This window comes from Siphateles boraxobius, unplaced genomic scaffold (assembly GCF_051911475.1).
Source record: "Siphateles boraxobius isolate OS27281-9 unplaced genomic scaffold, OSU_SipBor_1 66, whole genome shotgun sequence".
In the NCBI taxonomy this organism is placed as follows: domain Eukaryota; kingdom Metazoa; phylum Chordata; class Actinopteri; order Cypriniformes; family Leuciscidae; genus Siphateles; species Siphateles boraxobius.
The window spans coordinates 30460331-30472651 of record NW_027509193.1 but is presented as its reverse complement, the minus strand read 5'-3'; the positions used below and the strand labels follow the sequence as shown (position 1 = coordinate 30472651).

The 12321-nt window shown below is 36.6% G+C and overlaps 2 protein-coding genes across 2 annotated transcripts; both read left to right on the top strand.

The window, feature by feature from the left end:
• The first annotated feature begins 684 nt into the window (after positions 1-684).
• On the top strand, positions 685-8043 carry ppan (peter pan homolog). The gene is made up of 12 exons (XM_077213483.1): positions 685-846; positions 999-1169; positions 1345-1446; positions 2470-2520; positions 2712-2882; positions 3047-3123; positions 3306-3413; positions 3597-3720; positions 4398-4476; positions 4572-4701; positions 6853-7016; positions 7101-8043. The coding sequence occupies exons 1-12, from the start codon at positions 832-834 to the stop codon at positions 7475-7477; spliced, it is 1569 nt and encodes a 522-aa protein (XP_077069598.1). The 5' UTR covers positions 685-831; the 3' UTR covers positions 7478-8043.
• On the top strand, positions 7758-11236 carry p2ry11 (purinergic receptor P2Y11). Its single transcript, XM_077213501.1, has 2 exons — positions 7758-7836; positions 10058-11236. The coding sequence occupies exon 2, from the start codon at positions 10080-10082 to the stop codon at positions 10968-10970; it is 891 nt and encodes a 296-aa protein (XP_077069616.1). The 5' UTR covers positions 7758-7836; positions 10058-10079; the 3' UTR covers positions 10971-11236.
• Positions 11237-12321: the final 1085 nt, after the last annotated feature.

Genomic DNA, 12321 nt, shown 5'->3' with positions numbered 1-12321 from the left:
GGTCCTGTCCCACACACACCACTCTCCTTCACTCCTGTGACCCCGTCCATCGCTCAGACTGACCATGACTGGACAATGTGTCGAAATACAGCTTGTAGGAGCCTATCAATTTTATTTTTTACGGGTTTTTTTTCATAACAAGGCAGCATTTTTACAGTATATGTGTGGGAAATTGCTAAAATTCATATGATTGACATTAATTGAAATTAAAATAATGTTATGTTAATTGTGGACTTTCTTTTAGTGTCTTAATACTGAGCTGATGACTTCTAAACCTTATTAAGTATTATGTTTATAAGAAAAGGTGAGAGATGAAAACGAGGAATAAAAAAGAAACACTAACAAAAAAAGAGAGAGAGAAAGGACGATACTGCAACTTTTTAGAACGTTTGTAACTCATATTTGAGTAATCTGGGATTAGCAGTGGATGTTTCCTTAATAATCAAGCATGGATAGTTCACCCAAAAATGAAAATGCTGTCATCATTTACTCACCCTTAAGTTTGCTCTAAACCTGTTTGAGTTTCTATCTTTCTATCTTATGAGTTCAACTATCTCTTTAAACCTACCAATGCAGATGTGTGTAGTAATTCATCCCGTCCAAGAGACGGCGCATGATAAACAAACCTGCATCGTGCGCACAGTGTGCACTACACTGTTTCTGCGCATGCGCAACCACGCCACATGGTTAACAGCAGAGTTCCAGGATGTTCAATTTCAAGATGGACTCCAGTCAACAAGACATGTGAGATATTTTAGCTAAGATTTTCGCGTTAAAGTCAGGTTCAGTTTTCCACTCTAAGTTTGGAAAAGTTGTACTGTTCTATAAAAAATGGGGAAAACAAAGGTATGTGTTTAAGTTCCTTCCAGAGGTAACAGTAGACTATGAGACATGGCTATCAGCCTGTCTTTCTGTGGAGTGTCTCTAAAATACGATGCAAATTGACGCTAAAATAAAGAGAAGAGTTATTTGTTACATTTCTGTTTTTTATCTCATAGACTAAGAACCAGAAGAAAGCCCGCGAGGCTGCCAGCGTTCTGGCGGAGGAGTCTTACTCCACTGTGCCGCACACCTTCGTGTTTCAACGGGGTCAGATCGGCAAGAATGTCGGTCAGCTGGTGTTGGACATGAGACGAGTCATGGAGCCTTTCACTGCCAGATCTTTGAAGGTAAACCTCGCGATTACTGATGTTCAACTCTGCGCTAATTCAAAGTCTCATGATCATACACTGAAACCGCTGACATGTTTCATGTCACATGCTGTGGAAGCGCTTTGAGTAACGTTACCCAGTAAAAAAGGGCTATATAAATGTAATGAATTATTATTATTATTATTATTTGCAGGTGCGGAAGAAAAACATCTTGAAAGATTTCGTTGCTGTGGCCGGACCGTTAGGAATCACGCACTTCTCAATATTTACCAAAACAGATAATTGTGTAAACATGGTGAGTATATTTGCATTATGAGGCCAACATTCACTCATCTATTTTCTAAATGCATATTTTTACTCTTGTTGTGAACAATACTTCTGTCTTTATATTTTATTTTATTTTGTTCTTTTTTTCTTTTTTTTTTACAAAAATGTGAACTCAGTCTTCCAGTGAAATGACAGAATTCTCTCTGATGACGTTTGTCAGTCTTCTCCAATAATTTAGTCTGCTTAAACTCCGCCCCTATCTTACACTTGACTACAAGCTTGTATTAAAGGGATACCCAAAAATGAATCTTCTGTCATCATTGACTCACTCTCATGTTGTTCCAAACCTGTATGCACACAAAAGAAGATATTTTTAAGATTATGCGTAAGTAAACAGTTGATGGTCCCCACTGATGTCCATAGTATGCAGAAAAAAAATACTATGAAAACCAGTGGGGTCCATCTGTTTGGTTACGACATTCTTCAATATATCATCTTTTGTGTTCAGCAGAAGAGAGAAGTTCATACAGGTTTGGAACAATTTGAGGGTGAATAAATGATGACAGAATTTTCATTTTTGGGTGAACTATCCCTTTAAGATATTCCACCATCCAATCAACAACTACTAACACACAGAACCATGCCCTAAAGCTTTTTCTGATAATTTGTTTCACTCGAATGTATGTCACAAAACAGAAGAAAAGATATGTCGATACTTCGGTAACATTGTGACTTTAATGAATTTACATTTATGCATTCACCAGATGGTTTTATCCTAAGCAAATTACGTTGAATTCTTTTTTTTTTTTTTGCTTTTCCTCGTAATCAAACCGATGACCTTGGCGTTGCTAATGCCATGCTCTAATTTTTGAGCTTCAGGAATGTTTTTAAAAATATTAATAAAAGCAATGAGGTACTGGAGGCTATGACTATATAGTAAGGCTTTCTACATAAGGTAAATGTCTTTTTTGCTGTATGGATGGATCATCTTCTCAGTCTTTTTGAGATAAAGTATGTTAACAAACTGAAATGGCTCTCTCTTTCTTCACAGAGGCTTGCTCGGCTTCCCAAAGGTCCAACGTTATATTTCCGTGTTGCAAAGGTATATAAATGCACTATCTTTGGTTTGATTTATCATATTCGAGGGCACAGATGATGACATTTTAGCATTTTGACTGTTGAGTGATGTCTCTGCAAAGTAAACGTACTGATGTGTCCAGTCTCACTTTGAACGCATTATGAATGCTCTTCTAAATTAATTTGTTCTAAAGGCAAATTGTCTCTTTGTTCCAGTACACACTCATCAAAGATGTAGTTTCATCTTTAAAGAGGCACAGGATGCATGACCAGCAGTTTACGCATCATCCTTTGCTAGTGCTGAATAATTTTGGCATAGAGGGCATGCATGTCAAGCTGATGGCCACCATGTTCCAGAACATGTTCCCCTCGATCAACGTACACAAGGTATCTCTCTCGCTCACAGCTGTAAAACGTTTCTTAACTCATGATGAAAGTATAGTCTTCTGAGATCTGTGAAGTGTACAACCAGCTGATATTTTTATCTTCTTAGTTGTGACATAATATAAAGGTTTCGTGCTTGTTTTAATCATCAACCTCTTATCTCTCAGCTCAACCTCAACTGCATAAAAAGATGTGTGCTGTTAAATTATGATCCGGTGTCTCAGGAGGTGGAGTTTCGTCATTAGTAAGTAGCCTGGATTTGTTAGGTTTTTTTTGTAACAAAGTAAATGTGCACATGATGAAAATTTGAAACATGACTTTCCTGTGATTGTTTTCAAAGTAAACGCACTGACGCACCCTAAAACGAACGCTGTCTTGTGAGGTTTGTTACGATGTCTCCTTACCCATTTCCATGTCCTTCTGCAGTAGCTTGAAGGTGGTGCCCGTGGGCATGAGTCGAGGGGTGAAGAAGCTTATGCAGGAGAAGTTCCCCAACATGAGCAAGCTGGAGGACATCAGTGAGCTCCTCATGAAGTTAGTCTTCCTTGAGCTGGAGAGCATTGGCACAATTTGATGCATATGATGAAATGTATTATAATTGATGGAACAGTGATGTTTCAAAGTAAACGTTCTGATGCACCAGCTTCATACTTATATTTGTAATTTAAGTAGGTGGTTTTCTAAAATCACACTTTCAGTGTCCATTGCACTTTTCAGAGGCGTCAACCTTTCTGAGAGCGAGGCCGAGCAGGACGGGGATCACAACATCACGGAGCTTCCTCAGGTGTACTCGGGTCGTGGGAACATGGCTTCTCAGCAGAGTGCAGTTCGGTTAACTGAGGTGAGGAAACTCCTTCCAAGCCACTAGTCAAGTCGCTTGTGATACCTTAAGGGGTAGTTCACCTGAAAATGATCCCATAATTTACTCCCCCCTCAAGCCATCCTAGGTGTATATGAATTTCTTCTTTCAGACGAACACAATCGGAGACAAATTAAATTTCTTGGCTCTTCCGAGCATTATAATGGGAGTGAATGGTACCTGAGATTCTGAAGCCTAAAGTGTATCCGTCCATCATAAAGTAATCCATATGACTCCAGGGGCTTAATAAAGGCCTTCTGAAGCGATGTGTTTTTGTAAGTATAACAGTATAACAGCAACAGTATAAGTCTACCCGGTCAGTGGGTGGATGGATAGGGGGATTGGGTTACATGGGTTACACTTTAATATGTTGTTTTTTTTTTTTTTATATTTTATACTGCTTAATAAAAACAATTGTTCACAAAAGAAAGAATCCCAGGTACCATTAACTCCCATTTTAAAGCTTGGAAGAGCCATGATGTTATTTAAGATAACTGATTGTTTCGCTGAATGAAGAAAATCATATACACCTAGGATGCCTTGGGGGTGAGTAAATTATGGGATAATTTTCATTTTTGGGTGAACTAACCCTTTAAAACGCTGCCTGATTTGGCCGTTCACCTGGGTTTGGAACATGATGGGTGTCTGTTCTGATACAGATTGGCCCCAGAATGACTCTACAGCTGGTGAAGATATTAGAAGGCATGGGAGAAGGAAATGTGCTTTATCATTCTACAAGTAAGTATTGCTTTGTGTAAGAGACCGTCTAGAAACAAAACGTAGTCATTGCTGAGCGTAATCCTGAGCTAGTCCAAATTGTGCTCTGTCTACAGTCTCAAAAACAGAGGAAGAGCTTCAGGAGATGCTGAACAGGAAGGAGGCACGTCTGAAAGAGAAAGCAGAGCGGAAGAGAAAACAAGAACAGAACGTTGCTCTAAAAAAAGAAAAACGTGATCAGAACAAGTAAGTAGACCATCATATCTGGTGGTGATAAAATGCTAGATGTGGTGCAGTATTATGGTTAAAGAGCAGTGATGTTAACCAGGGGGCTGTTTGTGGGTAATTTGCCCCTGTTATGCTCATTTAATTTTTACGGTATACTAGAATGCATTTACATGATTAAAAGTAAAAAAAAAAAATCTTTGTTGCAGCACCTCTTTTCACACTCTGCCTGAAAAGCTCTATTTTAGTTCCTGTTTCTTTAAAGCCGCTGCCTTCAGGTCCTGTTTACACCTGGTATTAACCCTCTCAGGTCTAAGGGTTTTTTGGGGTCCTTGAGGTGTTCTGACATGCTCTGACATTTGTGCTTTTTTCAGTTATTTATAAACATGTTAATGGCAAAGGTGTAAATTCACTCTATATAGCACAAACGGGGCTACCGTAATATGTGAGCAACATGTATGTACATGTTTGTATTTTTGAGAGAATATTGCTTATGCATGGATATTGAAAAAACTAAAACTTAAAGTGTCTGAAATAAGGCCACAAAAGACATACTAATTATGTGTCCACAAGACTTTTGACTAATGAGTGTTGTTGCCTAGAATTTTTGCTTCAAAATGATCTGAAAATCATCCTGCCTAATCATTTACACAAAATAATATATTATTTAAATTTTATAAGACACCTTTTGTTTGGAAAGCCAATATGCGTGGAGGCGTGTTCACACCTGAGAAGACAAAGGCCGGATAATGTGCCGCATAATGAGCTGCATATTAATTAGCCCTTTCACACATGGTGTGTCACAGGGTCCCAAAGAATGCGAGGACAAAAGAAATGATCTATATATACATATTTTACAATTAGAAATTGTAACCAATTACAAATAGGTTACAATTACAACAACAATTACAATTTTAACAATATTTCAAGTGTATTGCTTTGTAAAAAGTATACATTTTATCATGCGTATTAAAAAAGGTAAGGATTCATTAGTTTGAATATTGGAACAAACACTATAATAACATCTTAGTTGATAATTCAATATACCTACTTTATTTTTGACAAAACATCATATAGTATATTTAACTATGAGCAGAAATTGGTGAACAAAAGCTTACCTATTTAATGTGACAGTAGTCTTTTTTTACAGTCAAAACTTTATAATCTATCCAAAACTAATCACAAAATCTTGTCTAACCATTCATATTTAGTCTGTAACATACTGTGTATGATATATTAGTATATACATGTGAATTTGCAGCTTGTTGCTTATACAGACATTTTATTTCAACATATTTCAGTATATTTTTACTCATCTTAGGCTATAGCAATATAGTTTGGATGTGTTCATGTAAACATAACGTTTACTAATGTAGGTGTGAGAGTGAATGAACGGCACAGACACACGCTGTATAACTAGTAAACAACAGTGCGCGCGCCTGTGCCGTTCATTCATCATTTAGCCTACACACAGACACGCAATTCATATTTAAACAGTCTTTTTGCGGTTTACAGTCAGACACTATTCAATATCGCGATTAGAACAAAGCACTTAAGAATAAATGACTTACTACGTCAGCTGGATCCGTTGCTCCTCGAAATGAAACTACCACTTCTGGTACATTTTCCAGGGTTATTAGATAGTATTATTCCTCACACCGAAAGGATACGCTGTGTACACAGCTGTACAAGATACTTACTAAACACGATGTGTTTTATAATCCAGCTGATGTGGGCGTTTACATGTTTGAATGGCTTGCCTTAGATCATTTGCGTTTCAATACCGCGCGCTCTCCGTGGGCGTGGCACATTAACGCGTAATGAGGTATAATGAGCTGGAAAGAAAAATACTGACATCTCTCTCTTTTCATACAGATTACATAAACTGAGAATATTTGTTTTTTATATAAATTAATTCATTTAAAAGAAGAGAGTTCAAGCTTCATTATGGAAAAACACTCGTGCCTGTATGACAAGTATTCGCGGAATTACAGTTAATTTTCAGACGCGTTTCAGAATGGACTTAACTGACAGAGAGAAGGTAAAACGCGCATCATGTTTGTTTTTCTTTATTTGGCAAAAAGCTGTAAACAGTATTATATCTATGGTAAATTTGCTGTCTTTATGTGAATTATATAGTATTTGGTCCTAAAAGTATTTAATTTCTTAAAGGAAAAGGAGCTTGGAGGGAATCAAGAGAAAGGGGCAGCAGGAAGGACAGGTGTCTGATGATGAAGTGGAGGATCCTGGGAACCAGGAGGACAAGCCTCCAGCCGAGGAGTCTGAGGACGAAGCAGATTATTACAGACAGGCTGTAGGGGAGGAACCAGACGAAGGTATCATTTCATACCCAATTATTTGCAAAGTTTTACTCTTATTGTTTGCAGTGGTGGTAATTTTGTTCTTTGACTCTATCTCAGACATGTTTCCTGGTGCTAAAAGGAAGCGCGGCCCCGGAAAGTCGCCGAAACCCTTCAAAAAGAGGAAGCTGTCACCGGGGAAGGGCCCTCCCCAAGACAGGAAGAGTTTTAAGTCGCCTGATCGGGGAAAGAAAGCTGGTGGACAGCGGTTTGGGGATAGAAAAGCGGTGGAGGGGAGAAACAGGTTTAGGAAGAGTGAAGGAGGCAAGAGGTTTGGTACAAAAGGGGGAAAGGGCAATAGATTTGCAGGGCAGAAAAAAGGAGAAACTGGAAAGAAGTACGGCGGACAGAAAACATTTAAAGGACGTGATGCTTTGAAACGGCAGAAAGGCGCTGGAGGAAAAAAGGACTTCAGGCACAAAAAAGGAAAAAGCTAAAGGAAACGAAATGAACCACAAGGTGGGACTGTTGCTTCACTGATGCGTCAAGTCTGATGTATAATTTCCATGCAAACATCAGCAATAATTCTGCGTAATGTCAGATTGTGCCTTGTATAAATGTTCATAGAGTTGAGAGCAATTGCCAATAAATTTTAAAACCACCATGCAGCTTTTGTTGGGGGTCGTTCATATTCTTTACAGTGTCACTCAAGCACTCTAGTGTGCTTGTCTGTGCTTGTCTGAGTGATTTCACACTTTGTTCTCTAAAAAAAAAGGGGGCACCCTTTGCATGAGACAGGAAGTTTGACACGTTTCAAGAGTGATTGTCGGAGTATTTAGTAAAGCAGAGATACTTGGTAAGTTTGATCAGCTTGTTTGATTTTTATTAGAATTTTTAGATTTTTTTAAATAATGTAACTATATAACTCTTCCATACAATTTAAAAAAAAAACGTTTCTGTTGAGTTCCTCGTGTATATGTGCTCAGAAGTAGCCTACATTACTTTGTATTAACATGTTATCACACGTGTCGGTTGAATAAAGGGTAATTGATATATAACTGTACTTGATGTGGATTTATTGGTTTGAATACTTTAAGGTATTTTGTGCTTGAATCTTATTTGGTGAAATTATTTAAACCCATTAAGAGTTCTTAGCCTTGTGTTTCCAAATATGGTGAAATGTTAATGAATTTCATAATTTGCAGCAAATTCAAAAACTTGTATATTAAAACAAATAACATTAGAAACAAAGCAATGCAGATACATTCTCCATCTCATATCATAAACACCATTTACAAGTGCTGAAAAGACATGTTTCGTAGTGCACATCGAGCTGTTTTTTAGTCATTACACTTTGCTAACTGCAGTGCAGATGTGACTAAGCAGGTGGTTATTTGTCTTTTTTTAATAATTACATCTTTTATAAACTAAGCTAAATTTCAAATTGTAAAATGTGTATTATGTAAAAGTGTATTTGTTGGCTTTAACAAAATGCATGGTACAAAAAAACTAACAATAGAAAACAATTTATGTTCATTTATACAACTTGAAATCTTAAATGTATATGTAAAATAAACATTAACCAAGTTAAATACGGTAAAAGTATTACTGTTAGTTCATTTTAGAGCCTCAGTTAAATCTTGTATAACTTTATAAAAAATTAAATTGCTTGACTTATTTTGATTTTGAGTTAAAGCAATGCAAAAAAACTTGTTTTAACGTATAATCTTTGCAGTGTAGACATACTGCTCGGATTTCTGTCAACCAAATAACTGGTCAAGTCACCTTTATTTATATAGCTCTTTATGCAATACAGATAGTTTCAAATCAGCTTTACAGTGATAATAGGAAATTAACCCTTTCTGCGACCTTGTGGGCACGTTTGTCTTTTTCAGTTTTTCTTTGTGAATCATTTTGTCTGTGTTTTGGCACTGGTGTGTATTTTTGGAATTTTACTCCTATTTCCTATTTTTAATCCTAGTGCCATTTAAAATGATGCAGTCTTGGTTAATAGGCTTTCATTCTGTTGGCAGATTTAAAGCAAATTTAAAGCAAATACTCGCTTTATTCCTGTTTTTTGCTTCTGCATGTTATAGAGCCAATTGGATAAATAATGCAGCTTTAATTGTGTGCGTGTGTTGGTAAATCATTTTCATAAGCTTAAACCTCTATAACTTTTTTGTTTTGTTTTTTATTTCAACAATAATCTCCCAAGGGTCTTCTTTAAAATGAGACCAAACTTAACACTGTGCTCCCAAGCTTAACATTTGTATGACGGTTTTTGACACAGACATTTTTCTCCTCTATAGACCAATGTGTAACTTTTTTTCATTGACGCACAAGGGTTCATGCAACAAAGATTGTTTTGGCTGTAGGCCTACAGCAACTCTAGAAGAAAGTCAAAATATCCCAAAACCACTAGAACAAATATATTTTGTTGATTTGTGTACTTACATTATCCCATATGTTTCTAAGAATGTTTAAATCCAGAGAAATAAGCAGTTTTAACCAGGACATGGACCGTTTTTAATTGGATTAAAATTAGAGTGCTCTCTAATTCAATTCTTACTAGTAACAATTCAGTTGTAGAGCTCTGTAATTAAAAATGAATGGAAGTCAATGGAGACATATGACTAGTAAAAATTAATTTGTAGAGCTCTCTAATTGGAATTGTTACTAGTAAATATGAATTAGAGAGCTCTGCAATTGTTATTCTTAATAGTAATAATTGAATTCGAGAGCTCTCTAATTGGAATTGCTACTAGTAAGAATTGAATTGTAGAACTCTCTAATGAATTCTTTCTACAATGCAATTACGACGAGTAACGCTGAGTACAATTTAAACTAAAGCGGCTTCCATACATAATAACCCCATCAAAGTGCCCACTCTGAGCCCAAGCTCACATGACACCCATATAACCCTGAGAAAACCCATGTGGGGCCCACATGGACATGTTGGCTGGGTAGTGGCGAAAAATTATAGTGTGCCTTCAAGTAAGTTTTTGATTTATTCATTTACGTTGTAAAAAAGAATGAATTATTAAGTGACTACTACTAACTCTGTTTGTATTTTTTAGGGGTCAAAGAACACCAGAGACAATGAGCAACATTTCTATGTATAATTTTCAAACCGGCCTCCTCCCCCCCATGTATGGCATTGAGATGTGTGTGGCTCTGTTGGGGAATGTTTTTGCCCTGTGGCTCCTGGCGACCAAAGAGAGGCAGAACTGGCACACTGGAGTAGTGTTCTCCTGTAACCTGGCCATCTCTGACGTTCTTTACGTCCTCACCTTGCCTTTGCTCATCATTTACTATGCCAAAAATAAGAACTGGACTTTTGGAGATGCTGCATGCAAAATCGAACGCTTCCTCTTCAACTGCAACCTCTACGTCAGCATATTCTTCATCATGTGCATCAGCGTCAACAGATTTGTCGCCATAGTTTACCCATTCTTCACCCATAGCTACGTGCGCCCTAAACATGCAAAGATCGCAAGCGTGCTTACGTGGTCCATCGTGATCATCGCTTTATCGCCGGTCTTCAAATTTGCTGGAACCGAATCGAAAGGAAACTACACTCTTTGTGTCTCATGCCATGATGAAAAACTGCTAAATTCCCATTTTAAGTACAAGCTATTTCTTATGGTTGTGGGCTTCATGATTCCTTTGGTTGTTACCTTTGGGTCTTATTTGGGTGTGATTTGGACTATTCTGAAAAATAAAAACATAACCACTCTAGAGAAGAGGAAAGTAGCTCTGTTGGTCGCTCTGGTCTGCATCCTTTACGCCACGTCATTTGTGCCCTATCACGTCCTGCAGACTTACCACGAGTATCTGAAGCTGGTGAAACATACCAAACCCTGGGTGTATAATTCATATCAAGTGTCAAAAGGCCTGACCACACTGAACATGTGCATTCATCCGCTTTTGTACATGGCGGTGTTTGACAGCATACGGACAGCTTGTTGTGGAAGGAGCTCGGATGAATAACCTTTACACACGTTTATCTTATGCCAAAATCTCATCTCTGTCAATCTGACATCATGGGTGACGATTTTCTGCTAAAGCTTGTACTCTGTTCTTGAACGTCTGAAAACCACATAGACAAACCACATTTTCCTTGTGTTATTTTTGTGTTCAAAAATTTGTATTTGTATGCAAATAAGAACATTTCTGACTGTGACTTATAAAAATGCTTGATATGTGTTTGAAGCTGCAAAAAAAATGCAATTAAAGATATTTAAGGGAAGACTGAATTGAAGACTGTGTGTGCATAACAGATGGGGATCAGATGAAGCAAAAATTGTGATAAAGCAAATGTATTTAGATCCAAAATGTTGGCGATTTGTCAATGTGTGTGTGTGTGTATGTGTGTGTGTGTGTGTGTGTGTATATATATATATATATATATATATATTATTATTTTATTTTTTTTAAGTATCATAAATAAATATTAGCCAGAAAAGCACTTCTTTTTAAAAACTGTGGATTTGGGGTATATTGAGCCCCAATAATATTCCAGTACATTGAAATTTAAAATATTACTTTCATTGGACTTCGCAACTAATATTGTTTAATGCATAACTGATGTGAAGGAGTATGCTGTATATTTAATATGCAAATTTAACTTTGCTGAAAAACCTGTTGGACATAATCTACTGCATGACTTTTGTCGTCTGATATAAATCTAAAAACGTCCCCCTTCAGATTGTGTTACACATACAATAATTTTAATGATTTTTATAATGTAAACATAGGAATAACTTTTATATTATTAGTAATGTTTCAAGATGAACACTTACTGGAATGAAGCAAATGATGCTTACTTGATTTTCCATTTAAAAAATAAATAAAACACATGTTAAAATGAGGGTGTCAAAGATGATGAGGAACAAGTATTTGTTAATCGCTCAACCATGTTGCATTGCATTATGTTTGTCAAAGCTACAAAGCTTTGCCCATAAAAATAGGCATTTAAATATCATCTAAGATTAGTTTGTGTATGCAAACTGATGAAATATGATGCACAACAAAATAAAATGCGTTGCATACTGCCTCCCTTTTTTTATAGTTTGATATAGGATCAATAAGTTTCATTTCAAATAATAACATTTTTCTGACTATTATTTCATATTGCAGGGTATATTTCATATTGCATCTTTTGCAGGATTAAGTCAAGTTTTTTATAGCCAATTTCCCAATAGGCTACATATCGATTTAAAGCATCTTTAGAGAAAATATTTCCTTCTGCTGTTCAGCAAGACATTTGAAGCTCATAACCTTCAAATAATGTTATGCATTTCATAGGAAAAGTTGGTAACACTTTACAATAAAGTTCATT

Bases quoted from the DNA above. Each gene is read 5' to 3' on its own strand.
- ppan (XM_077213483.1), top strand. The intron at 3,124-3,305 runs GTAAGTAGCCTG...GTCCTTCTGCAG, and splicing joins GAGGTGGAGTTTCGTCATTA to TAGCTTGAAGGTGGTGCCCG. The intron at 4,477-4,571 runs GTAAGTATTGCT...CTCTGTCTACAG, and splicing joins TGTGCTTTATCATTCTACAA to TCTCAAAAACAGAGGAAGAG.
- p2ry11 (XM_077213501.1), top strand. From the start codon at position 10,080: ATGAGCAACATTTCTATGTATAATTTTCAAACCGGCCTCCTCCCCCCC.